General features: G+C 40.1%; 2 protein-coding genes across 4 annotated transcripts; both read left to right on the top strand.

Annotated features, from left to right (window-relative positions):
• The first annotated feature begins 117 nt into the window (after window positions 1-117).
• Window positions 118-10,877, top strand: npat (nuclear protein, ataxia-telangiectasia locus). Its single transcript, XM_023299579.3, has 17 exons — window positions 118-309; window positions 507-625; window positions 741-801; window positions 887-959; window positions 1,091-1,131; window positions 1,620-1,862; window positions 2,262-2,337; window positions 2,789-2,912; window positions 3,295-3,386; window positions 3,499-3,580; window positions 3,709-3,805; window positions 3,916-4,032; window positions 4,861-6,171; window positions 6,916-7,016; window positions 7,564-7,657; window positions 7,827-9,151; window positions 9,938-10,877. The coding sequence occupies exons 1-17, from the start codon at window positions 273-275 to the stop codon at window positions 10,016-10,018; spliced, it is 4,074 nt and encodes a 1,357-aa protein (XP_023155347.2). The 5' UTR covers window positions 118-272; the 3' UTR covers window positions 10,019-10,877.
• A 575-nt stretch (window positions 10,878-11,452) lies between these two features.
• Window positions 11,453-26,079, top strand: vmp1 (vacuole membrane protein 1). Of its 3 annotated transcripts, none has more exons than XM_023299563.3 (12): window positions 11,453-11,471; window positions 12,062-12,169; window positions 12,501-12,633; window positions 13,045-13,135; window positions 13,792-13,902; window positions 18,567-18,734; window positions 19,048-19,179; window positions 21,078-21,158; window positions 21,336-21,452; window positions 22,703-22,764; window positions 24,266-24,365; window positions 25,058-26,079. In XM_023299563.3, the coding sequence occupies exons 2-12, from the start codon at window positions 12,091-12,093 to the stop codon at window positions 25,199-25,201; spliced, it is 1,218 nt and encodes a 405-aa protein (XP_023155331.2). In that variant the 5' UTR covers window positions 11,453-11,471; window positions 12,062-12,090; the 3' UTR covers window positions 25,202-26,079. The 3 variants fall into 3 exon arrangements, with proteins under 3 accessions (XP_023155331.2, XP_035799462.2, XP_023155332.2); XM_035943569.2 differs by having other exon boundaries at window positions 11,464-11,596; window positions 12,062-12,157; XM_023299564.3 differs by having other exon boundaries at window positions 11,464-11,596.
• Window positions 26,080-27,547: the final 1,468 nt, after the last annotated feature.

The raw sequence follows: 27,547 nt of genomic DNA, 5'->3' as shown, positions 1-27,547 counted from the left end.
AACACAATGTAGAGTGTTAAGGAGCTTGACTTTTCAACTGGACTACAACTACCGAGGTTCTAACCGGCGGGTTCCGTTGCTACATCCGGGTCATACGTGCTACGTGCGCGAGTTCCCCGCCTTTTGAGTAGTCTTTCAGGACGTCGCCTTCAGAATGATACCACTGACGTATTTTTAAATTTGACGCTGTATAACGGATTTACCAGAGACTTTTCTAGAATATGTAGCCAACTCTTTACCAGTACGGCTATTTTATCAACTTTCGAGCGGCCATGTTGCTCCCGTCCGACGTCGCTCGGCTCGTTTTAGGTGAGTCTGGTTGGGTATATCGAAGCTCCAGCGGTAGCCAACAATGAAACCGAAAAGTAAACAGGGCGGCTCAGAGCCTTAAGCTGTTAACTAGCGGTCAACTGGCTAGCTCTGTGGGGTCACATTTGGTTTGCCGTTGAGCTAAATTGTTGTGCTCCTGTGTTTTTGTGACAGAGCTTGTTAACGTGTTTCTCCAGGTTACCTCCAAGAAGAGGGACTGTCAGCTACAAGCCAAGCTTTCATCAATGAGAGCCCCAATCTGAAGGAATACGCCGACCACACTATAGGAGATGGGACTATTCCTGCTTGTGTTTTTGTAAGTGTGTCTTCATCTCTGACTAGCCACCCCACAAACTGGTAAATGAGCATGATGCACATAAAGGTGTTAGCTAACTGCATGTCTGATTCACTGTCCCTCCCTACCCACACAGTCTGTCTTTGGGAAAGACCTAACAACCATTTTAAATGAGTACATGTCTGCCAAAGCAAAAGGTAAGATTAGTTAACAATCACAGTCTGTTATTGTTAATGTTTCTTGGTTGTGTTGCTGGTTATTACTCTTTTTTTTTTCCAACAGAGTCCTCACATGAGGTTCCTGTCCTGATGACCTCCTTGTGGAAAAAATTGGATTTTACACTCAACCAAATTAAGTAATGAGCTTTCAAAATCCAAATTAATGTAGCTATATTAAAATGAGACAGGCAAAAAATCGTAAATCTAGCACTTTCATCTTCTTCATCTTACTGATATTGTTTCATTATCGTTCTGTGTCTGTCTTCAGGTCATTGCAGAATTCTCCAGCTATATCAGCAAATCAGAGAAGTAAGTTTGATATGAGGCTATCCATTTTTACATAATATTCTATTGTTTACACTCTCTAAAATCCTTTGCATGCAGCTAGTGTGCATAGTGGCGTTTTCCATGCATTTGTATTGCACACACATGTAGATTTGACTCAGACGTGAAGATGTCCAGCATTTTTATACTACACTTTTTAAAAGTGTGTAAATGAATCTCAAAGTGTAGCATAGCTGTAGAATCTACTGAGTTGATGCATATATGTGCAGATGCATATATAATATGGTAAAATACTTTTAGCTGCTTGAAAAATAGCTTTAGTGCTGACTAGTGGAACCTCTGGTGTCAGCTTATTACCACCAGCCAACACAAATATAATCTCAATATATGTAGTTTTTTCATCAAATGTGGACATTGTCAGCAGCATTGCTTACGGTACTCAACCAGTGATTTAAAGTACACCACTGAGTTTGTATGTAGGCCATTAATTGACCAGCCTCTGTCCTTTGCAGTACGTTCACGTGTTGGAGTGGCCAACATGGCTCGACAGCAGACCCTGACCTTGACTTCTGCTGAGGGTCTCATCTGCTCGTCTGTTTCTGAGACGAACTCCGTCATCAGCCCTGCTCACACCTCCCACAGCATGCTCGGCCACTCCACTCCTGTCTGCTATACCGGCCCACACAACAGACCAGCTCTTGGCAGTGGGACACCGCAGCAAATTCACGATGGCAACCGATTACTAAATACGCCCCGTCAGTATCATAGAACATAATTTCATATACAGTATGAATTAATTATAAATGTAGTCTTGACTGAGGTTGAGTTGTTTCATTTTAGCATTTGTCCCAGTCATTGTTTCAGTAACCCTTGCATTAATTTTACTTGATGATTTAATCTATGTAGCATGTAAAATGGAGAGCCAGTGTCTTTGAATAAAGGTCTCATTTTATGTGCACATGTGAGACACTCAAGCAGCTAATCATTTATTTTTATGATAGCTCAGAAAAGTTTCCTGTTGAAGCTTTTTTAAGATCTCCTGTAAAATTCAACAAAGCTCTTTTAGCTCATTATATGTTTACATGCATCTAAGCTGGTGAAAGTCATCAAAATTAACTTTTTTAATAATGTGTGATGGAATGTCTGCATTACAGGGGATACACCGGTACAGATCATTGTTTCAGAGAATCGGTTAAATTCTGGCCCTATGTCTCCTGGTCGACGGAAATGGTAAATATGGCTGTTTTTGTGATATTACTGTTGTTGTTGACCATACATTACTGGTAGAGTGCTGAAAACACAATCTGATGTCTTATTTAACCTAGAGTTGCTGAAAAATCGACATTCCCAGTACACAAATAGAGCACAGAATTCCTTTGTGTGTTGATGTACTGGAATGGGTTTTTAACAAATAATTACAGAAAAGGTGTAGGTGTAGTTGATGTGTAATGTAATGAGCGATAATTATAGTGCTTTTCCATTTAGGTGAATCAGTCAACCAGGATCTGTAGCTAAAGAACTATACTATTTGTTCACTGAAATGGAAAAACATCAGTAGTTGCACATGAAATTGCAAGTGTGTGGTGTTATAGTTTTGAGATTGCATTTTGTCGTGCTCGTATGGTTTTGCTCACGACCTGTATAAGTTGCTGCCCGCTTTATAATCTTCTGCTGCCCACAGGGACAACCCCAGGAAGAGAAGTGGTGCCCTGGGTGGGTCCAGTGGTGCCGGCAGATCTGCCACGACTGCTGGCAGCCTTAATTCAGAACCTCAGACTGAAGAGGTCGTCAATGAGAACTTTCCAGTAAGTATGTCGGTGCAGTTAGGTTCTCTTCACTGGGAGAATTGTTTTGAACAAACAAGAAATGTTTTGGTCCCCCTTGTGCAGAAAGTTAGGGTTGAATTATCTGTAGATTGTCACATTCGTAGACAAGTAACTTTTGATATTCCAGACTCAGAGCAGCAATGCATTATAACACTGAAGTTTCCAAGAATTCAATAGTTTTGTTTCGATTTAGGTTTTAGGGTAAGCATTCCTAAGACTGGACTTCACACTTTTAACTGGATCTAATAATTAATACTATGCAGCGAATTCAGGGGTGGAAGCAATAATACGTTATTGTATGAGAAATTGCATGCTCTCTAATTTCAAATATTGATCTCACAAAACACCTTCATTTTCACAGCAACTAGTGATACAAAATGCACGTGACAAGATATTGGGGGACAGATCATTGCAAGAGAAGCTTGCTGAAAACATCAACAAAATCCTTGCCAAGTGAGTTGGAATTGTGTTTTGCCTCTATATATGTAAAGTTGTTGTGATCGATGATGTGCAAGCTTTTTAAATGTGACTGAACCATTTCCTTCCGTTTCTTCACTAATATTAGTGAGCCAGTACCTCAAACATCAAAGGCCTCCTCAAATACAATGGATTCAGAGCAGTCCATAGATGAAATTCTAGGATTACAGGTGCTATAAATATACATAAACATACGTATAATTTTTTTCTAAAAATGTTCTTTAAAGTTTTACAATCAAGCTTTGCCTTTTTCTTGTATGATGCTAAATTATTTCCTGATATATATTGCTCTTTACAGGGAGAAATTCATATGAGTGATGACGCCATCCATGACATTTTGGAGCAAACAGAGTCTGACCCAGCTTTTCAGGCCCTGTTTGACCTCTTCGATTACCGTAACTAAAATCTGTTTTGCTTTTAGAATTTTTTTTGTGCAGTGTACTTCTGAATCACAAATGTCAGTTGTTTACGACAGTATTATTAAGAGATCCTTTTGTATTTGCAGATAAAAATAGGCTTACTGATGGAGAAACAGGGGATGGAGATATTAGCAGTAGTCCAGAAGAGAATGACACTGCTGGGCCTTCATCTACAGTCAGACCCCTTCAGAGTGATGATCCAGGTATTCTCACAAAAAAAGTAGGCTCTCACTGAAGGACAGCAACGACACCTCATACAGGTCAATTCAGGGTTTGTTTTAGAAAAGAAAATATTATTTTTGTGCAAAACACGGTGGATTCAGTCAGATTTAAAATTTATAGTGCCAGTGCAAAATCCGAGGAAGGGGAAGAGTGTAATACTTGAGTTACTACGCCTGCTTTGTTGGACAAGTTCAGCCAAGTCGGAAATCAAAAACATTTGTAAGCATTCTAAGTAGCAACACTAGTATTAAAGTGAGCTGAAGTGAAAACTAAACATGAGAACAGGAAGATGTGATATTATGTAATCATGTGGATATCAATACACATTTTCAGACAGCATCTCCTGCAAGACATTTATAGTTTTGGACATTGTGTTTTATAGTGTTGCTCACAAGATAGACATAGCTGTATCAAGATTGGGGAAAAAAAGAGAGCTTGGGAGCAAAATCAAACCCTGACGGTTCCACACTTCCACACAATCAGCCAATAATAAATGAGGCCTGTATGAATTTCAGATTGTCCTTTCTGGACCTGAGCACAGCGTGCATAGAACGGTGTTTATCTTCAGTTTAGACATCCAGTAAACACTGGCAGCTTTATCAGTTATGTTTTGGTCAAAAATCATTGACTTTTTCCAGTTAAATCAAATGTCTATGTCAGGTATGTGTGCTGACAAAGTACCATTCTTATGTTAGTCAGACATGAGTAATTTTTTGATAACATCTGGTAATTTATCCCCATTGAAGACAGACCTGCCTAAAGAACATGGAGAGGGACAAAATAATCAATAAACCTTGTTTTGTTTGCAGATGCTGGAAACAGAGATGCAAATGCTTCGAATACAGCACCAGTGATGCTGAAGATGAGAGCTGGACAAGAACGTAAGACCAGGAAGTCTACTGCTCCCACTTTATTAAAGAAAACAGTTCTTGGCCCGAGTGGCAGAGCATCTAGAATTGAAAACAGTTCAGCCAGATTGTTAGTGACTCAGGAGAATCACCAAGGTGTCTCATCAGCTGCAGTGGACTCAAACAGAAAAGAAAAGGGCACACTTTCCAGGGATGATGCTGATGTAACACCAATGGATACTGATGAACCCCTGAATACACCTCCCCCTTCTGTAGACAGTTTGACCACTCAGGAGCCTGCGACAAATGACAGCACCTTCACCACACCTGCCCTCAGTGAATCATTCACAGTTCCCTCATCAAGAGACTCTGCTGAATTTGCTGCATCTGAAGATACACTGGCCTCAGATGTGGGCAAAAAACAAGTGTATAAACGAACACAAGGATGTAAAGAGAAACCTGCTGCTGCCCCTTCTTCAGCTGTGCCTGTGTTATTGTCTCCTGTACAATATCAACAGAACAACACTACTAATCTACCTCAGACAACAGTTTCAAGCAGCAAAGGAGACACTCTGCCAGTGTCAACTGTCTCAGTAGCACCTGGATCTAGCTCTGCAGGTGTTGCAGTTACAACTGCCTCATTGTCATCGTCAGCGTCTACCTCGACAACTCTAACAACTACATCTGCCTCACCTGCATCCTCCTCCTTTGCCCCAGTTGTAGCAACACCCAGTCCTTCCACCGGCACCCCAAGCAAGGCTGCGGCAGACTCTAGCGATATAATGTCTTTGAAGATCATCATAAGTGATAACCAGGATGAGGATTCATCTAGTGACGCAGCTTTGAATAAGGCAATTGCCAGCATTTCCAGGCCCAAGATACCTACCATCTACATTTCTTCTCCAGCTAAGTCCCCTGCAATCCTTGGCACTCCGAAGGCCAACTTGGATGAGGCAGCATTAGCTGTTAGTGGCTTACAGAGATCTGAGGCACATGGTAGTCCTCTCAGCTGTAAGGCTGGAGCAGTAATTTCATCCCCATTAACTGGGACAGCACAGGCCCAGCCGAGCTATGTAATTCAACTACCCCTGGACACCGCTACACCTGCTGTTCAGGGCGCCACTACCAGCTATTTCCTTCTGACCGAACCCCCACCTACAGATGTTCAAACTAGACAGGTGCTACTGCCTGCTGGTGTCTCAAAGGGACAGTCTTTGCCTACCAACCAATATGGAGTGGCCACACCAACTCTTCCCACAGGCTTCTCCACTGGTAAGGCACAAAAGACAGTGGGTGATTTTAATAGACAAGAATTATTTTCTATCTAGTTGTGATTTTTACACTTAAGAGTATTCAGACTTGACAAACAGCAGGCAGACATTACTTCTGTCACATTTATTAACAGGTGATAATTTGCAGTTAGATTGCTGTGAGATTCTTGTCCACAATAACAAGAAATAACTGAAAATATTAAAGATTTTGGGTAAAGTTACTCTGACAGAAAATACTTGTTGAGCATGGTTCATTTCTATTGTTTTTCTGTAAAATGTTCTTTCCTGAACTGATGCACAATTAAGGAGAGTGTTAATGATTTTTTTTAAACTGGCAAAGCAATACATGTAGTAATCTTCATTGTGTCGATATATATCTCACTAAAAGCCAATTAAAATTACAGGAAGAGAATAAGGAGAATGCGTTCAATAAAAACTGCTGAAAATTCTAATGTAATATGGCAGATTTAACAGCATATTTAGTATGTTGGCAAGGAGTTATTTCTTACCTCAGAGCAAGGATTTGTTTTCCTATTCCAGGCCAAAAGAGTCCACGGTTTTAACATTAATATGTAGTCCACTCTGGAGCTACACACATCACATGTTCAGAGTTGTCCTGGTGCAGGAGAGATTGGCATGTTTTGTTGATCTTTGTTGGTCCTCCCTTCTTGTCTGTCAAGCCTATTACTATTATCTTGAAGTGTTGGTGTTATCGAAAACTACAATCTGTGCTCTTTATGTGCAGGATCAGCACTCATCTTACCATCACCTATGAAGTCCATGATGCTCCCTGTTTCTGTTGTTGGGCAGAATAGTCTGGGGAAGGTCCAGATGGTGTCCAATCAGGTAAAATAGCTTTGTTCTAAGTTCTTCATTTTCACTGGTTGCACAGTGATTCCAGATCCTTCTGCTGATATTCTGGACCATGAAAAGGTATCTTGAGATTGAAAGGGTGGATTTGCATCATAAATGTTACTCAGCCTCATTATTTTGGACATCTGTGAGATCGAACTGGCACTTTAGTAAACAAGATGTCCAAATTTATGGCAGCATTCAAAATGTCACATTTAGATTTAGTGTTAACCTCTCTAAGGTCAAGATGTCAATGTGCACATGCTCTCTCATACTTACCTTGAAAATTAGCTGTAAATTCTGAAATACATATTCATACTGTCACAGGGTTAAATAGAAGTTTTTAATATGCCCATGTCTTTTTTCTTTGAGACTAACATTACATTTGTAGTCTCACTACTTTTGAAGCTTCAAGAATTGCAAAATTGACTCTAATTGTGTAGTGCAGTGCCACAGTGAATGTTTTGGCCACAAGAGGCCCCCACTGACTTGAATTTCAGCATGGTCCTGAGCAGTAACACCTACATTGTTATATTTACAGCTTGTTGCCACCCCAAGCCCTGGACCAGTAAAGCAGACAGAAACTAATAAGACTACATCTCCGTCTGTGGTAACCAGACAGTCTGCAACGGCTGGTAAGTTGCAGGTTAACTTGGAGCAGTGCCTCCAGTTTGCTAGAGGTATATCATCATTAAATATTGTATACTTTTACTTAATGTTGTCACACACTGACCTCAGTGTTTGTCTGCGTAATGTTTTTCTTTCCCTGTTTCACTTCCCTGACCTTATTTCTCTGAATTCCAGGAACTGAGAAAAATCTGGTTGGTGCTGTGGTTCAACCTGCGGTGGCTGACAACACAGGCCAGCAGGATGCAGCAAAGGGTCCCAGTCATAGGAGAATTTTATATTTTGACTCTTCTCGAGAAGTTCAGCCACAAACTAGTAGAACATCCACATCTGCAGCTCCTAATGCGTCTACATCACAGTCTGTCCAACAGGCTGTGAAAGATAAACAGCCCATTACTCAAACAAAACCTGCTATCTTGGGTGGCAACAAACCCAAGAGGAGGATAGAAACGGTCAGATGCACAGTGGATCCCAAGACTGGAGTAAGTTTAGTGAAGGACTCTAATCCTATACAGCAGCAACAGAAAGATCCCGTTAGAAGGAACTCTCGGAAACAGCAGCATGACATCCATAACAAGGAGCCCCGAAGTACAGATACCAGCAGTGTTGATGCTTCACAGTCTAAGTCAGAATCGAGCAGGAGATCAAAATCTAGTAACAGAAAACACAGTCGTGATACACATAATGATAAAGCAAAAGCAAAGGATTCTCGTAGTTCTAGGTCGATGTCTTCTGATTCTGCACAGAAATCAGGAAATAGAAAAGACAAAGAGGAGAGCGGCAGGAAAGAACCTGCAGAGAATGTTCCTTTGAAATCACGTGAAGGACGTACAGAGAAGAGGACTCCCTCTCAGGAGATGCCAAATGTCACAGCTAACAAGGAGAATGAAATGAAGGTTAGAACAAAAGAGCAGTCCACACCTTCATCCTCAGCATCAAGAGACTTTAGCCCTCCAGCTGTCACTCAGGCAGCATCGAACACCCAGTCCAAGGCTGCAAAAGCACCATCAAAGACCAGCTCTCTAGCCAAGCAGGCAGCAGAAATGCTGCAGGACATGCAAGGGCTCAACTCTCCTTCCACCCCAGTCAAAAAGCTTGGAGCGGGCAGCTCTGACGTTACTCTTCCTGGGACTGGCCGTAACCAGGAGCCTCCAGCTGAGGGTCCTAGGACTCCATCTCGACAGAAGAAAGGTAAAGATGGAGAGGGAACTCCCAAGCATTTGTTGCTTCACAACACCCCAGATGTACCCGGCTGCAGCCCTGCCAGTGAAGCTGGCAGTGAAAACAGCATTAACATGGCTGCTCACACCCTCATGATTCTGTCACGTGCTGCCATCGCCAGGACAGGAACTCCACTGAAGGACAGTTTACGTCAAGAGGGAGTCGGAGAAAAGTCACCCACAAGCTCAAAGAACTCTAAGAAACGCAAACAGTCTTCTCCCACAGCCAGCCCCCCTGCAAAGAAGGAGTCGAAAAGATCTCCCAGCAAAATGAAGGACCGGGTGAGTACAACACAAGTATAAGATAAGATAGTCCTTTATTTCTCCCCACGCCAGGGGAAATTCACATTGTTACAGCAGCTTATGTAGCAATAAACATAGTAATAGTAATAAAATAATATAAAATAGTAGTAATATAGGCCTGTGTTTAGAATATATTAAGATGTATGAAATGCGTTTTTGTAATTTGTAATGTGGTTTCCAATACAGACAGATGTTTGGAATATTTGTCTAAAAATGCTCAGGAAATAGTGGAAAATGAAGATGTTGTTTGTTAGTCAAGTAATTATTCTATAATACCATAGTTGTGTTTCAGCCTAACAACATAAGTACAGAAGATGAAACCTTTTGAAGTCATGTAGATTAGATACAGAGAACACTATTGCTTGTAGGAGTAACTATCTGCTGGTGTTAGTCCTGTTATAGACTAGCAGACGGTTCATGATGCCCTCTGTGGCTCTGAACAGGATAAGCAGTTTAAAGAGTTGATGGATGGATTTAGGCAGCAGCACGGCCTTTTTCCTGGTGTCACCATCAGACCAATATATTTCTATCCAACTCATAAAGAACTCACAGTAAAAGAGCTTTTCTCTTTCTCTTGCTTCCATCCAACACTCTTGTTGATAAGGAATTGTGACATTTTTTTTCAGATGAACTTCCATTCTGTGTCAATACTATTTTTCCGTGATAATGCAATAAAAGTAGGTCTGGCTAGTAGGTCTAGGAAGTTGAGTGTTTTTCTTTTTTTTGTCTTTGAACTGACTTCTGTGTTTTAACTTTTTTTTGCAGGAAAGGAAAAAACTTATAGATTGTTTTCCTCATGACCTGGACGTGGATAAGTTCCTGTCTTCACTCCATTATGATGAATAAAATTGGGCACACCAACTGGAGAGGACTACCATGTCGCTAGCTTCTTAGGTTACTATACAGGAATAGAACAAGCCATCTGCTAAACCAGTGCCTACAGTTTCTTTTAGTAACCTTGCCGAAGACCTTATAAGCCACAGTGTCTCCTGCAGCCAGTGTAGAACTTTAATTTGACTTACCATTTTCAATCGAAGGTGATCTGGAGTAAGATACTGTAATGTACAGGCACAGTACAACCATAGCACTTTTAATTTAATGTTCTTTTATTTACGCTTTAATGACTCACTTCTGTTTTAATCATCACTGTTTTGTTCTGATACAAAACTATTTTGTTTTTGGGCAGTTTGACATAATTGGTGCATCTTTTGACTCAAAGCTTTTCCTTGGTCAATATTTGACCCTCCTTTGATAAATCCGCTTTACACTGAGTGATACAAGTACTGACAGAAGTACAAGTACATACAACTACACTGACATTTTGAAATACGTAATTACCAGTAATTTTATTTGCTCTGAATGAAGAACTCCTGTTCATTTTGTCTGTGTCTTCAGCACAAGTCTGGTTAATTGAGAGGCAACAAAAAAAAGTAATGTGAATTAAAATTTTGCTAGCATATACAGCAGTGCATATACATATATGAACAGCAGTCTTGTGTGTTTTTCCTTAATGCAAACACACAAATTGAGTGTACTTTTCAAGCTGTGACCACTGAACTCCAGAGGCTTTACTTAACAACATGTGAATGTTCATGCAATAGTTCATGTTGTTGTATGAGGAACGGGATATCATTTATGGGAATATCATGTGTAATTCAATAGTTTCTTGTTTGTGTCTGAATAAAATTGGCCCATATACAGTGTACTGCATTGAACTTGAAAGGCTCCAAAAGAAGTGAGAAATCGTTCAAGTATGCTTTCCTATTTCACAGTTGGAAAGCCCCGATTCCTGATTTTCCCAAAGGCGGGCAGTGACTGAGCAACAGAGCAATGTTCTCTGTCAAAAGCATGACTCAAGCTGAAAATGATCCCTTTGACCTTTTAAGGTTAATATATTCCATGAATATAAGGCACGAAATTCCCATAAAAAGGTAAAAAATCTGAGAGTTGTGGTTAAAATAATGCAGCATTTCGATCCCAGGTTAAGTGTGTCACGTTTTGATGGCAAATCTGGCAACCTCCGATTGGACCATAAAACACAACTCACGGAAAATACGTCTTTACATCGATTTCCCAATAAAAGTTTAGTTTATGAGCGGGTGGCGATAAAATGCACCCAAATGCAACATACAGCTCGGGTTACATTATACATCGCTTCCAAAACGATCCGAATTATTATTTAACCATTTTAAGTTGAAAACAAACCAATTTGAAGAGAACTGTTCGTGGCAGAACAGCGGCGTAGGTTATACTTTGACACGTCCGGCGTTTACTTCCGGGTGAAGAGGACAGCGAAGAGGTACGACGACTGTCACTTAATTTTAACAAACATCGCTCTGTTTCACTTCTGTACAGCGTTTCCTTCCTCATTACTGTAACGGCACAGCGGAAACAAAGTCTTATACACATTTATCTGTCAGCAAGGTGACTCGTTATTGATTTTAAAAGCCTTATTTTGATGAAGAGACCTCATAGTTGAGCCGTCAGTGTGTTGGCTAACCGGTTAGCATGTGGAGGGTTATGATGGGCACGCATTTGGTAGCATATCTTGTTACAGACTGACCTACAGCAAAACTATTACTTCCTATACCTACATAATTAATTACCATAAGGCTGTATGTATTAGCATCGCCTTCATTTCTTTCCTTTGTGTTTTATTTTCTCCCTGTAATCCAATTGAATGTGAATGTCAGCTAGCCGGCGTGTTGACGAAACGCTCACACTGACAGATATGTTTCTGCTTAAGAGGCCCTGATAAGGATTTCATCACCGGACAGGCTCCCGCACTCTATCTCTCTGTCACATTATCTTGTTTAGTAGGAATCAGAGAAACTGTGAGGACTCTGCTGAACGAGAGACGCCAACTTGTCATCCTCTCTGTTGTCTCAGACTGCCTGACCTGCCAAACGGAGATTGACATGGCAGCCAATGGAGCGAGCTGTGAACAGCCTCAGAAACGCACAGGAGCGAAAGACAAACAGAATGGCAAGTCTGCAGGTTAGTTTGAGTACAGCCAACAGTAGAAAACTTTACATTTATCTCCGGAAGCATCCCTGAGAAGTTGATATTCTGTAAACTGTGGTGACAGAACACTAACTACCACCTCATGGCATGCACAGGTCATAAAACGCTCACTCTGGGTTACTTTCAGTCTTTCATGGGTGCAAAGTCACAACTTGCCCCATAATGGAAATACGCTGACCCAGAAGCAGACTTGTGGCTGTCATATTTATTATGCATTCAGAACTACCAGTTCAACAAGATGTAATAATTGATGTATTAACAAGTATTACTGAATGTCAAAGTGATTGTGCTTTTTGTCCACCAGACTCGTCAGTAAGAGACAGGCGTCAGAAAGACAAGGAAGAGCGTCTGTCTATGGTCTTATGGAGGAGACCTGTCACCACTCTACATTACTTTCTCCTGGAAACCCTCATTAAGCTAAAGGAGCTGACACTTAAGTAAGAAGTTAAACAGGTTTTTCTTATGTGCCTTTCTTCTTAACTGCCCACTCGGATAAAGATATTTGTGCTCTGTGAACTTAGTGACTTTTGTCCCATTTATTTTCCTTGTGATAGAATTGCTCAACGATTGGTAAAGCAGGCATCCCCTATGACTTAAGCAGTTATATAAACAGTAACTGTTTTCTCACCAAGGAGCTGGATTTGTAAACTTTCTAGTATCTACATTTTAAACTCTAGATTGTTCAAAGACATTTACATTTGTGGGGTAAATGCATTGATTTAAAGCCACTCTGATATAGTAATCTAGGGATTTTTTTATGTTCAATAAGACAAGCTATTTTTTTCCATTTTGTATGTTTAGAGCTTGTTTCACAGTCAATTGTCTTGTTTTCTGGCTTTGTCATTCAGGCTTTGGCAGCGACGGGGCACAGTGTTCTTATTTTTGGTGTTATGTTCTCTCTTCTCCATCGCATACTCCACTGAGGGAGCACACCAACAAGTAATGCTTTCTTTTTGCGATGTTAATAATCAACACCCTTGCTTCATTGCTGAGATGTTTAAAGGTTAATGATAAGTCCCTTTTCTACTCAAAGGGAAGTTGGAATTGGGAGATAATGCAGTCTGCACTGTTGTCAAGTAACCCTTGATCATACAGTCAGCTGGCTGATAGTTCTGTTTACAAATTCATGTGTGTAGTCGTCATTGGTTCAGTTAAAGCACAACTAAGTTTCAGTGCGTTAGTGTAGAATTAACTCCTGCCTAGAACCTACCGATAATGAGCTCCTAACTGTATGATACCTTTAGTTAACAATAAGTGATGATATATTTGGTAGAAATTAATAATAAAGCAATTCAAAATATGAAAAAAGACTAAATTCCATCTGTACAACAACGTCATGATCTAAAATAGCTTTTACATTATCCTTTTTTCACTGTAATTGTACCATTGATCCATTTTAGAAAGGGTTTCTCAGTAAAAAAGTGTAATATATATCAGTTTAATGCATTTTTTCCTAAGCCAACAGTACTATTGACTTTAAGAGTCATTAACATAAAAAATTGCTTTGAGGTATAACAGTTTAATGAGTATTTCTTGTGTTCTCCTTTATCTGATGTGTTTTTGTAGTTTAATATATTTGCTTTCTTTTGCTGCAGTATGTTCAGTACCTGGAGAAAAAGTTTCTATGGTGCGCCTACTGGGTAGGCCTTGGGATCCTGTCCTCAGTAGGCCTTGGGACCGGTCTGCACACCTTCCTCCTTTATCTGGTAAGAGAAAACCTGTGGTATCAAAATGTACATGCAGAACATCTTTAAAGAAGTCAACACAAAAGACCGATACACTTGCAAGCAGTATACACATTTATTTCCAGTTGGAATAAAGAACTTTTTGACCCATATTGCAAAACTCACTCTGGCAGTGAGAGTCATTATACTAACACTGTTGACACGTGCTTATAATGTATGCTTCACCATACTTCTAGTAGCTCCCCTCTGTAGCTCTAGCAACCCATTTCATTGTTGACTTAAAACATCGCTACAACCACACAAACATACTTTAAAACTTCAGGAAACTGTGACAAACAGAGATTTACCTGGTGCTGATTCATCAGCATTGTGTGAACTCAACTGGCAACGGCTTCATTATAACGGACATTAGTCTGTCAAAGTCTTCTGTAAAAGTTGCACACTTCTGCTTTAAATACATAGAAGACAGATGATTGGTTTCACGTGTGTCCTTTCTCTGAAGACAGTTATATCTGTGGAGAAGTTTTTCCTATTAAGGTGGACTACACAACAAAAGCATTTTTAATCCAACCTTGCAAGAGGAAAATTAAACAAATAATGCATTACTGCACCACTATACTGGCTGTACATAAATTTTAAATCAGCTGGAACATAACGTATTATGTTGCCATGAATGTTTTCCCGGCTGGGTGTATCTAATGCAGTTTTAATAAACAACATGTAAATGTTAGACTAGAAAATTAACATGGAATGTCTGTCAGCAGTGGAGTCATTCAGCTGCCTACACTCACAATAGTGAACATTATTTCCATGCAGATTTCCAGTCAAACCAGTTGTAATCAGATTTAAGTTGTCCTCATGTTTTTGTCATGATGGTACCCACTACACCATTTCTGCAATAAGTTCAGTCAGCTGGCCCACACACAGCCCGTATCCCAACGATCACAAGGCTGCAAAATGCTAATGGGTGTAAGGAGGAACTGTTAACCATCATTATCTGGTTGACTGTACTTGGCATGGGTAAGGATGTGGTATGTATCTACAAAGTACAGACTGTGTCAGATGTAAATGACACCACAAGGGTTTATCTTCTAGATACACCTGCATACCTGTAACAAACTCCTGATCCTGTTCCTGTACTAGCCAGAGGATGGCATCAAAGTCTATACTCAGTCAGAAATCTTCTTCTTCAAACTTTTGTCACCAGTCTGTCCAAGAGTCTCGAAGAGTGAAGTGTAATTTTCTCCTGACAGGCAGTCGCTGAATGACTCTATGACTGAGTCACCAAAATATGTGTCATTTGTCTTGGTTGTGGTCAAAAAGGAGAATTTAGCTAAATGAAAGAGAGGAAGAAAATCTCCACCATAGGCCTCTTTAGGCTGATGATGTGGCTTCTGTTCTGTAGAGCTTCTGCAGATGTGGGCTGGCTTAGTCAGCCATTTCCATTAAAATGAAATAATGGGACAAGATGTAACTGTGACCTTCCTGTTTTTCAGAACTGATGTGTACTCCCTGTATTAATCACAGCTCAACCACGTGTTTGTTTAAGCAGTTCAACTGTCGTTTACTTTCCAATAGTGCTCTCCTTCTTAATAGACCATGCAAAAATAAGGCCCTATTAATGGTAGATCATACTATATATTGTGCGGATCCATGCATTCGAGTGCACATTTCTGGATCTTAATACTGAGTAAGTGTGACCTCATTCCCTCCCTCCCCTCCTCTGTGTGAGGGAGGTTTCTTTCTATGATTAGACACTGTCATCTCCCACAGATGGAACAACCTGGCATCACTTAAAATGGTTCTAGTCATTACAATTACCAGCTTTTATTGTATAATTATTCTATTGCCTGCCAATGGCTCTTTTGCTAAACTTACTCAACCTTGCATTTCACACTTGGGATTATTGACAGCTCCTATCAGAACATTGTGTTTAAACTACAAAATAAAATCAATCTTCACAACAGATTGAGTATTTCCCACTTAGAGACTAAGGCAATAATGTTTTTCTTTGGCTTCTCATTAGAGTAAAAATGGCTCTAACCGTAGCACCTTAGCCTCAGTCCCCCCTCAATCCATATTTTACTTTATTCCCATCCAGTCACACATACAGGACACTTAGATGGACAGAGCACAGCTTAACAGAAGTTTTGTCCCCTCAGCTTTTGCTGCTTTGATCAAGCACTAAACACATGAGCAGTCTAGATATTAGACTTTTTGTGTGCGTGTGTATCCAACAGTTTTACGTCGTATAGACTATGTATGTATCTACAGTATGTTCTGGAGGCATGCGTGACACAATGCACTGTGAAAACAAATTAGATACAGGATATAATTAGTTTCAACAGCATGTTCAAGAGATTGTAGCTGAGGGGCAGTGCTTGTAGAGAGGTTGAAAAGTGAATTCAGCTTTTTTTTTTCTTGGCTCAGTTACCTCCTGTCATCTGCCCAAAGCAAGAAATCTCTCTCATGCCAATCCAGACATCCTTTATCTTATTTCCCTCTGGTTTATATTCTAATGTTTCTTGTCCAGAAGGCATTTTAGCCTGATGTGTGCTAGAGTGTGGTATTTGAGAAGTAGCCTACCTCTATGGTTAAAATGACGAAGTCCATGTAGAAAAGTCGATACATGCATTGACTTTTAAACTGCCAGTGTCCCCTTTTCGTGACCGACTCCCTGACCATCCCTAATATTTTTTCACACAATAGTTAACGTTGTTGACCACATGATCTAAGCCTGCTGCTCATAAGGAGACTATTTCCGGAGTCTCTGTCCAAAAAAAATGTAGTTTATGTTCGACCTACTCAGCGGTGATGCCAACCATAGAAACTCCTGGTGTTCATTTTAAGAAAAAACACATTTCCCACCAGCAGATTTACACTGTGATTTTACCTCAAGCCTCAAGCATTAATAGATAGCCCCATAGAGAGGATGAGATCATTGTGCTCATGGGCGAGGGGATTCACTCACCAGTATGATCTTATGATTCATCGTGGTGTTTTGGAGGTCATTGCTGTCTATTTAAGTACTGAGTTCTAGTCTTTATACAGTGGTTCAAGTAAACATGCTCTTACATCATACAGTTTACCAATTATTTAAAACTTGTGTGAGTTTTCAATGATGATTATCCAATACTTTGTCATTTCACTCATTTGTTCAATAATCTAGGCTTGAAGTTTATTAGGAATTTAGTATAATTCCCAGAGGATGATTCCTAATTTTAGTAGCTTCATTTCACTTTCATGGCCAACATTTAATATAATTTAATCCATACATAGTATACTTTAATGTTTGGCTTTCCTCGAAGTTTGCTGTAGTTGTTCATGCACCCCTGGAGGATTAATTGTAATATTTTTGGTGACACACAGGAACCACACCCACTGTCCAGAGGTCAAAATGTCGCTGCAGATTGCTGTGAAATTTGCTGAGCTTATTCATGAAGCTAACGGGCTCAATAACCTCATAGCTCTTCTTGTTGGATCACATCTCTCACAACCTTTACATATTTAGACCTATTACTGGTAAGACTCTAAGAATAGGAGACATGCTATGTTGTTTGTTCCCTCCAGCACTTTAGTCTTGTGAGATCTGACAAACTTTACAGCTTCAAAGGTCCATTAGCAGGACTTTCGACAAAAGTTTGGTTCTTAAATCAACACGATTAGTAAGATGGTCAATTTGAACTCTGTTTGCAGATTTTTTTTACTGAAGATAGAAGTTCATTCACCCTGAATGAGAGCTGTGCTTTGTTAAATTGAGCAAACAAAGAGATGCAGTGCAGGGCCACTGCATCTGCTGTCGGTTGCGTGTATCAGGACTTTTTTAAAGTTTGAATCATAGCTTAGTTTCTTCTTTCTTGACAACACTGGACTTGTTGTATCATGAAGGAAAGATGATGACTGGAAAGACACTGTGTTGTGTAAACTGAAAAAGCCTCTTGTGTGCTCATGCTCAGACTGGGGTGTAGAGTTTCTATGGTAGGGCAGTTGCAGTCAACGCACACTAATTGTGTGCTGTCCATCTCCTGTCAGTGTTGCCTGTAGCTCCTTCAAGGCATAAGGGATTAGCTGTGTTACAGTTACAGGTGGGCCAACTGTTATTGAGGCCAGGTGGCTCCACCTAACCAGACAACTCTGCAAAGATAAATGATGACATACCTACCTGTCAGAGAGATTGTGACTAGGCTGCTGTTGGTGCGTCTGTAACTGTGGGCAAATGAATCACAAAAGCTGTGTTTAACCATACAACAACAGGTTCAATTTTAAAGCATTACATTTAATGCAGGTAGGCTAAACATTAGAAAACCCAGTTCAGCATTACCACAAATTGCTGGCTCCAAAATTATCACAAAGTTACATCAACATTTCTATAAAACAGTCTGAACAAAAACTAACAGCCTTCATGAAAGTAGAATTTATTTCACTGTTTATTAGACTGTTTTAATTTTAGCTAGGTATACATAATAAATTGGCAATATTTAAAATACCCACTACTGTTGAGAATACTGGAGATGAGGCACAAGACTAGTAAGAATAATTACTGTATAATACATAGCCAAAGATGAAATCCTTCTTTTACCACTGACAATGGAGTATTTCTTGACGCACATTAGACTTTGTATGTCTCACTGATTTCATTCAGTTCATGAAAGTAGCTCATTCTCTCCATCTGTCCTAACTCTTAGGGTCCTCACATAGCATCAGTAACCCTGGCAGCATACGAGTGTGGCTCCACAGACTTCCCAGAGCCTCCCTACCCAGACCAGATTGTCTGTCCCCAGGGTGGAGCGGTGGAGGGCAGCATCTCCCTCCTCTCAATCATGTCAAAGGTCCGCCTGGAGGCCTGCATGTGGGTGAGTTGTAATTTCAATGCTGATACAACACAGTGATCCACGCTGAAAAATGGCAAGAATGCTTGGCATTGTCAGCCGTTGGTGGCATTGCGACAGTTGGTAACTTGTCAACGAATTTGAACTCGCGTTTACCATTTCAACATGCTATTGTGCCTGCCGGGCAGAAAAAAAAAACTGTTGACCTTGTGTGTACTTACATCCAGAGTATATGTTATTTGTCACAAAATAGATGCCATGCATCATTGTCCTTGTGTGAATGTTTAAAATGAATCTGCATATGAAGACACGTAACAGTTTAAAGTTGTGTGTTTAGGGTGCAGGCACTGCCATTGGGGAGCTGCCTCCATATTTCATGGCCAGAGCGGCTCGCCAGTCGGGAGCTGATCCAGATGATGAAGACTATGAGGAGTTTGAGGAGATGCTTGAGCAGGCTGAAGGTGCTCAGGTGAGAGTTGCATACACTCAAGTTATAAGAACCATTGGCTCGTCCATTTCTGATATGAACTCTTTTTTAGCAGGGTACATGCATGGGTCAGTTAATGCAAAGAATATTTGGTGTAAAGACTTAAGAGGTATTACCCACCTTAGATGTTTCTTTTGATGTGATTCTACGAAGGGAAAAATGGTGGAACCTTAACACTTTTTACTTAATTCTGAAAAAAATCCAAAAACAAGACAGCTAAAAGCAGCAAATAAGTTAAGATTAGTCCCATTTAAAGTTGTCATATTTAGTGCATTCAAATTCAACCTCCTGCTTTCCACTGAAAAAGCACAACAACCAATGGAATTGTTAAAATATCTATACTCCTTTTTGCGTTTATTTTAGAATAGGTGTTTACACGTTGCCAACCCATTCAGTATGTTCAGATCCTGCTTGATTTAGTCTCATTTTCACAATGTGCAACTGACCATGGAGCCACTGTCCAGTGATTGGTCTTAAAGGAGCATGTGACTTCAGTGAAGCCCCTCCCTCCCACTTCCAGTAAATCTCTCTGTTCGTGGGTGAGTCACCCTGAGCACAACTCCCTCTTTAATCATCCCTCAGGCTTCGCTCTCGCTGCCTCCCTCCTCCTTCCTACTGTCTTTCTTTTCACCGGCCTCTAATTTGAATGACAGACAGCACTGTCAGGAACTAAGTTCACATGACTGGATCCTGCTGAGATCAGATGCTGAGTCAGCAGAACAGAAATTGGAGAAATTGTGTTCATTGTCTCCATCACCTATTCTCACTTCACTGGTTCTCAGCTGAACAGGCTGAGGGGGTCAACCTCACATCATGGGGTTGTTTTCAGAGTCTTTACACCTATGCATTTGTCATAGTTTTTCTCAGCAGGACCTTCATGGATGACTTACCAGCACTTTGGTTGAGACTTGATCAGCACATGGTAGTTATGGGAGTGAATGTCATACAGAATTGTTGTTATTTTTATCAACAACAAAAACCTCACTACATGAAAAGACTACATGACTACGAAAAGAGAAAATGTACCTTAAAATATCTAGAGAGAATCAATGTATTTTGTGTTTAAAGCAAATGTCAATAAATTCTAATAATAATTTGCAATTTTAGTGGCATAGATGGCATTTTAATATACCCTGACAAACGATACATTGAAAGAGATCTGAACAAAAAAGCCCAAACCGAACTTGCCATTTGTAAAAGTCTGTTTTGGGATATCCACATGGGAAAATTATGAATACAAAATTGTGCACGGTAAATATTGAAAACAAAAAAAAAAAAGTTGGATCTGAAAATGAAAACTGAGTTTTAATTGTTAAGATGAAACCAAGATTTATACTGCTTCCAAAATTAACATTGATAAGGTGCCAACTTTTGAAGCCGCCTCTTAATCTCCCTCCTGCCTCAGCTGTGATCTTCAGCATGTAACCACAGACATTTCACCCCCGCAGGGATGAAGATAGAATCAAAAGATCCCCGGCACTTTTGTACCGCACAGATTTTATTTGAAATGCCACCAAATTCACCAAACCAAAAAAAAATCTTTCAGAGCTCAGAAATAGCAGGTATTTTACCACAGTACTCTTACCGAGGTTCTTGTTCCTTGTAATAACTTTTCAGACAGCAGCACTGTTAAAAACGGTGCGGTTAAAACCACACATTTGCAAGAAGTACAGCGTGGTTATTTTAAGAAAAAAAAATGGTGATTATGTGTTCAGAGATCTCATGTGTATGTAAAATTTGTGACACGGGGGAGTGAAGCTGTGAGTTGTGAAAGTCACACAGCACCTGAAAATAACTACCCAAATACACCCAATTATATGTGGCAGCAGTGATGTGTTAAAAATTGTGTTTTAATATATATGTATTTTTTTTTCTTACAGGACTTTGTCACAAGAGCAAAACTGGGAGTCCAGCATATGGTGCAGAAAGTGGGATTCTTTGGGATCTTGGCTTGTGCCTCAGTAAGCAGAAATTTTTTAAGGTCTTGTTAAAACATTGTTGTGGCTTTTATTTGACAAAAATGATGAAACATGAGTGTTACATTTTGTTTTCACTTTACTTACCTGAGTAAGTTTCTGACACATTATGTAAATGTCAAGACTATAGATCAGTAAGATTGTTTACTGTGTGCGATTCAGATCCCTAATCCTCTCTTTGACCTGGCTGGAATAACCTGTGGCCACTTCCTGGTTCCCTTCTGGACTTTCTTTGGAGCAACTCTAATTGGGAAAGCCATCATCAAGATGCATATACAGGTCAGTAGCTTTGCTAAAAGGTTTATTCAAGGCTGTTAAAGCCGAGCAAATAAACAGTTGATCTCAAATTACACCCGTTTTTTCCGTTTTTAACATACAGGCACATGCCCACATATTTGCAACATCTTTGTTTCGAATATAATTCATCTTTTGTTTCAAGTCATCACAGTTCTGTCTACAGTGTAAAAATGCATGTCAAAAATCCACTTAGAAGAAAAAAGGGTTTCCACTGCTGACTGATACACTTTGAACAATCCCCACAACCTCAAAACGTGTGGGAAACATCAAGCCTAGCGCTTGGATCATGAGTTGGTAACTATGAGAAACTCCTAATTGCGCACTTCTGGTTGACTCTTTCTGATGGTGCTCTGTTCCTTTGGGGATTCCTTATTCTTGGTTTAGCTTTGGGAGGCATCCAGACCGTATAAACAGGCTCCAGATGAAAGGAGGAAAGCTTTTAGGAAGTCTTTAACAAGAGTTTGGATTTTTTTAAAAAATGCACGAGATCAAAAACAGAAAGAACTTGTTCATTATGCAGTTTATTGTTGAGTCTGCCACACCAGTGACTAATATAAGCCTAGACTGAGAGGGTTTGGCTGTGTCTGTGGGTGAGTCGCTGAGTGTCTTAACAAACTATCCATCTCTTGGTAGTACCAGCCAGTGATCTCACTCCTGAGACCTTTCAGACAAAGGAGACGGTGAGGCAGCGGGGGGTAATGGAGGATGTAGAGTGGACGTGAGAAGGTAGACCTGAGAGAAGGAAATTGAGCAGACTTTAAAAGGCTGCGGGGGGGAAAATCTTTGTCTTTTTTTTCCCCCATTTCTGTACCTTGAACCTGCTGGACATCATATCCTGTCTGATTTTGTCCAGGGGGCCATGTGTCATGCTGTTTTAAAGCTGATCAATTTCAGAACCAGAGAAGATTATTGCGGTTTTAGGCCTCCCAGCCACCCCTATCCCTCCACTTTGGTGCTTGCAAACCACAAAAAGCCCCTCGCCGCCCAACATTTTGCTTAGTGCCAGGTTTGAGTTTTTTAATTAGTGTGTCTGTGAACAGTGGCGCATGTGGCCTCAATTTCCTACAGCTGCTGAGATCAAAATATGTCTTTCTGTCATTTGAGTTTATTCACGCACTCAAGTTAATTATTTGTTCACATGGAAGTTGCAAACTTTTTTGTGTATTGTTTATCTCTGCATGTAGTCAACTATTGGGCTTTAAAGCTGAATAATCTCTCTCGTTTTCCTACAGAAACTATTTGTTATCATTACCTTCAGCAAGCACATAGTGGAGCAAATGGTGTCACTCATTGGGTAAGTGTTTGTATATTATGTACTGTACTGACTTGTACTCTCTGTGTGTGAGAAAGGCTTCATTATTCAGGTACTTTGTGGAGTCATTGTCTTTCCTCTGGTTTTGTGGTTGCCAATGCATTTGTAAACATTTTTCAGATGCAATTTGACCACTGATTGGGGATCCTGTATGAATAAATGCTTTCACGTGCACGCATTTTGCATTTTTCCACGCAGAGGTATTTCTTTCCCCTCATGTGTGATCCATCTCTGCAGCATTGGTGGTCAGGCGTGTGAGGTCCCATCCGAACATGTTGATCTGACTCACCAAGTTCAGCTTTGACTGAGAGAATTGCCCCAGCGAAGCAGAAAACACAATCATAGACAATGGAAAAATGACTTTGTTTGATTGTTTAACTAATCTCAGATTTAGCTAATTCACAGGAATTAGAAGTAATACACCCAGTGACCATATTTAGACCTGAATCCTTTTCTTTCTGATGAAAACAAAATTCAAGGTTCTTTCCCATGGTGTTGAGATGGCCTTTGGTGACTCGCTATGATGTGTGCGAATGGTGTTTCACTGCTGATACAGGATGTTTCTTCGCCAGTTGCTGCGTGTATATTCATGTAAAGTGAGAGAGATAACAAGAATGAATCACTCAAAACTAGTTAGGTGTACTTGACATCAGCAATTACCCAGTCCTCATTTGGTGTTTGTTATCTCTCATGTTTTTGCTTAGTCTAGACAACATGTTTATGTCCTGACCAGAGGCAGAATTGAATTTATGTAGTGGGAAGACTGTGTCTGAGTGTCTACAGCCTGCAGTATATTTTTCTTTTCACAGTAATGATAAGTTTGACATCATGTAGAGATTCCCTCTAAACTGCACAACTGCTGACCAAATTCTGAAACTACAGTACCAATGCCTATATATGAAATGAATTAAAGTGGAATTCATCATGCCTGGCCCCCTGCTTAGTTAATCCACACTGCCTAATAAGGACATGAGCACGCCCTGATTAGATGTCTTTCCACACAGAAGGCAGCTATGGTGGTAAAGGTGATGACATCATGCCGACTCACTTCCTGATTGAAGGGGGCTGACACAGACGCCTATAGAGCTAAAGAGAATAAAAGGAGGGCTGAGGAGTTGCTGCTTCATTCCTCTCTGCTGCCTACTCCTGCTCACAGCAACAATTAGAAGAGGTGGCAGCTCCTAGATAGGGCCCATCTGTAGGATGGGGCCTCCAGCCGGATGCTAGCTGGCTGGCTGGCTGGCTGGCTGGCTGGCTGACTGACTGACTGACTGGTGGATCAGTGAGGACCTTTGCTAGTGTTGAGGGAAGGAAAAGACTTCATGAACAGCTTTTTTGAGGCACTTACAGGGACTAAGTGTTGAGGAACTAAGCCTTCAGTTCTGACCGCGTGGCTAAGGAAGGGTGCTGTAGGGGTAAGTTACTAAATGTTCTTCCTGTCTTTCTCTTTGTGTGTCTTTTCTGCGTTGCGGTGTGGTGTTAGGTCTGTACCCAAACTAGGACCATCACTCCAGAAGCCCTTCAGTCAGTACCTGGAGGCACAAAGGAACAAGCTGCACCACGCTGGAGGAAGTGCACCAGCGGTAAGAACAATACATTTAGGTTTTTATCATGCATTGCATTCAGGCCATAACCTTTCTCATCTCAAAAATGTGACCTTTATTCCTGTATTTTAGTCACTGTTAAGAGTACCAGCTATGTCTATACCAGCTTTTTGTCATTCTGAAGATGTCAAATTATGTACTGGAAAGGTTTCACAGGAAAAATAACTATATTTTTTATGCTAGTATAAGCCAACAATTACATGATTTTTACTTGATACTTACAGTTCAGAAAGTCATACAACATAAACGTTTTATAGAGATCATTACAGGACTTTGTGATATTTCACACTTTAAAATGCCATAGTCAGTGCTCTCTGGTGGGCAAACAATGTAACTGAGGAACGATTACTAAATTAATATATTTGGCTTTTCTGTACGGTAATTGCTTTTGTACTGGCTGACGTACAGTCATATATTTGTGCTAAGCTAATAACAGATGGTTTTGTCTGTCTAGATCGATGTTTCACTGCTAAAAATGCACACAATCCTTCAGTTATATTCTACAAATTGCAAAAGTTAGTTTCTTAGAGTATGATTTTCTTATAGAATTACAATAATGATCACAATATCTTTGTTGTCAAACCTGGATTTGTGTTCATGAGCTTCACTATTACCGCTTGCTTATGTGAGAGTCATTAACAGCATCCCCAACCTCGTTTTGGGTTTTCCAGGATGAGAACTGGCTGTCGTGGGTGTTTGAGAAGGTGGTGCTGGTCATGGTCTGCTACTTTGTCATTTCCATTGTCAACTCCATGGCTCAGAGCTACGCCAAGCGGCTGCAGCAGCTGAGGCACTCGGAGGAGAAAACCAAGTGATGGCGAAACAAAGCGGTACAAACATCCAAGTGACTGCATTTCTGCTGCTGCTGCTGAGATCCCTCCACTCAGCCACAGCCACTCACAACTTGACAACAAACCTCACCTTCATCCATTCTCAAAGAGGCCGAACGCTCTAAAAACCAGGCATCATGTGTTGGTCTGTGTGCTTCTGAGGATGTATGTACTGTTAAGCGTTTCCCACTTCAGGTTTTGTAGGTCCTTCTCTCATCTCACCCTCTAGGTGTGTGTAGTATGATTCATTCTACTGCTGATCTTAACATGTTACTTTAATGTTAATTTAACCCTTTCATTGACCTCAGAAGTAAAGCAGCGGTTTGGTTGGTAACTGCTGTCAGGGCAGTGCCCATCAGATGCTATGCCTTATGCAAGATGGGAAGCTCCGACTTTCCTTGACTTGATTTTTATTTAATTTTGTAACTTTTATGTATGGATGGATCTTGATTTGTTTGTACAGTGTGCTGCCAAGATAACTGCTATGGATGGTGTTTCTTTTCAGGGTTCAATTGTCCTCATGTTTTTTTGTCCTGTTAAACAGTAACACCAGTTTGTCTACTTTTGTTTCTGGACTTGTCAGTTTAAAATGGTGGAGAAAAAAAAGCAATATCAACAAAACAGTGTGGTATTGATGGTTTGCACATTGTGTAAATATCTTACTATCTTTTTTGACAGTATGCTCAGATGTATTTCTATTCTAATGCTCTGTGTGGACATGAGTCAACTTGAACCAAAACACAAAAGAGAAGGTGATATCATGTGTAAAGTGACATTGTACTCTCGGCTAACTAGTCCCATTTCTATTCTGTACATTTAGGTTGAACATTGGATCAGAACATATATAAAACATGAAAATCATAGCACTTGTTTCCAAGTCTGAGTGTGTCATTTTTTTGTAAACTATTTTAAATGTTCATCATGAACAGCTTTGTTGTAATCGTATGATGTTTTAGAGCTGTTTTTGAGCATCACAGCAGCGCTAATGCTTCATTTTCTCTTAGAAATAACCATCTTCAAGGTAAGTGAACAGAGCAGCCCTTAAAAAATGTTAAATTCACAGCTTTTTAGTAATTCTCAGAAGAATTGCATCATGTACTAAATTTGGCTTTTGGTGTTCTTTATTTGAATGTTCCTGGGTTGGTCTGTGCTGATTCAGACTATTCAACTTGGCTGCTTTCCTGACTCCAAGTCCTCCCTGTGTCAGAGGAAAGTCCTGCTTCCTTGAAACATTCTCTGTAGATTCTGTTCACTTCCAACTTGTGGATAAGATCCCCTTCTATATTCTCAGTAAGGTATGCCTTGAGACCACGGTCCCCCCTCCGTCAGCTAGCTTATCAGACTGGTGTTGGCTGTTAACTTTTCATGGCGACAGCAGTCTGTAAGCTGGCTGAAGCTGTGGGCCTTCAGCACTTCATTTGAGCTTCCAAACTCGTGTCGAGCGTACCAAGTCTGCACTTTAGTTGGTCCATTAGTGGATACAACAGCCTGTTTTTAGTGACAGCTTCTGTCACCTGAGTTCTGTTGTGTAAAATTCATGAATAATAAAGTGATGAAAAGTACAATGACCTTGCTAGTTTTCTTTATGCGGTACTGCATTTTAAAATGATCACTTGAACGCACGTAATTACTTTTAAAATGCTTTCACATTTTAAAAATTTAATAGCTCAACAGGATTCCACCATGGGGTCAATTTAGTAACCAATCATATTGTATGATCTTAAGCAGAGAGTCTCCCAGTCATCATACAACTGTGCAAATGTTCTATTTTTCAGGTACGTGAAGCCTATTTATCCAAGTACAATTTTCAAGCACTTGTACTTGAGCATATAAAGTAAGTGCTGCTTTAAAATTCTGTTCCACTAAATTTTTTTACTCTACATATTTGTAACCACCGTAGCTGCTAGATTGATATACCCTTAACTGTGTTTTTAGTTGCTCCAGAAGGTTAAACATGCTCAGCTGTTTTGTACAAAGCTCTATGGGAATTTGCACTCATAAGAATGATAAACTGTAAATTCAGCCAAGGACTTCAGTGGCTCTGTAATTTAACACTGACATGTTGATTGGCATAGTGACTGCTTGTATTTTATATACATACACAAGGATGTTGGCGTCAACTTTATCGCCTGACAAATGCTTTAAAATGAAATATCCGTATTGGCCTAAATTGAACACTGACAAGCAGATAATTCAAGTCTAAAAATTTACATTTTTTTAAAAAAAATGTGAAACAAAAATAAATAGGGCATGTGTGTAAATTAAAGGATTTTCTCCTTTTGATCAATGAATGTGAACTTTGGAAAAGCATTATTTTACACAATAAGAGTA

The sequence above is a fragment of the Amphiprion ocellaris genome, chromosome 7, assembly GCF_022539595.1.
Source record: "Amphiprion ocellaris isolate individual 3 ecotype Okinawa chromosome 7, ASM2253959v1, whole genome shotgun sequence".
NCBI lineage: Eukaryota > Metazoa > Chordata > Actinopteri > Pomacentridae > Amphiprion > Amphiprion ocellaris.
The sequence above is the reverse complement of the archived record's forward strand: the minus strand, read 5'-3'. Positions and strand labels throughout refer to the sequence as shown.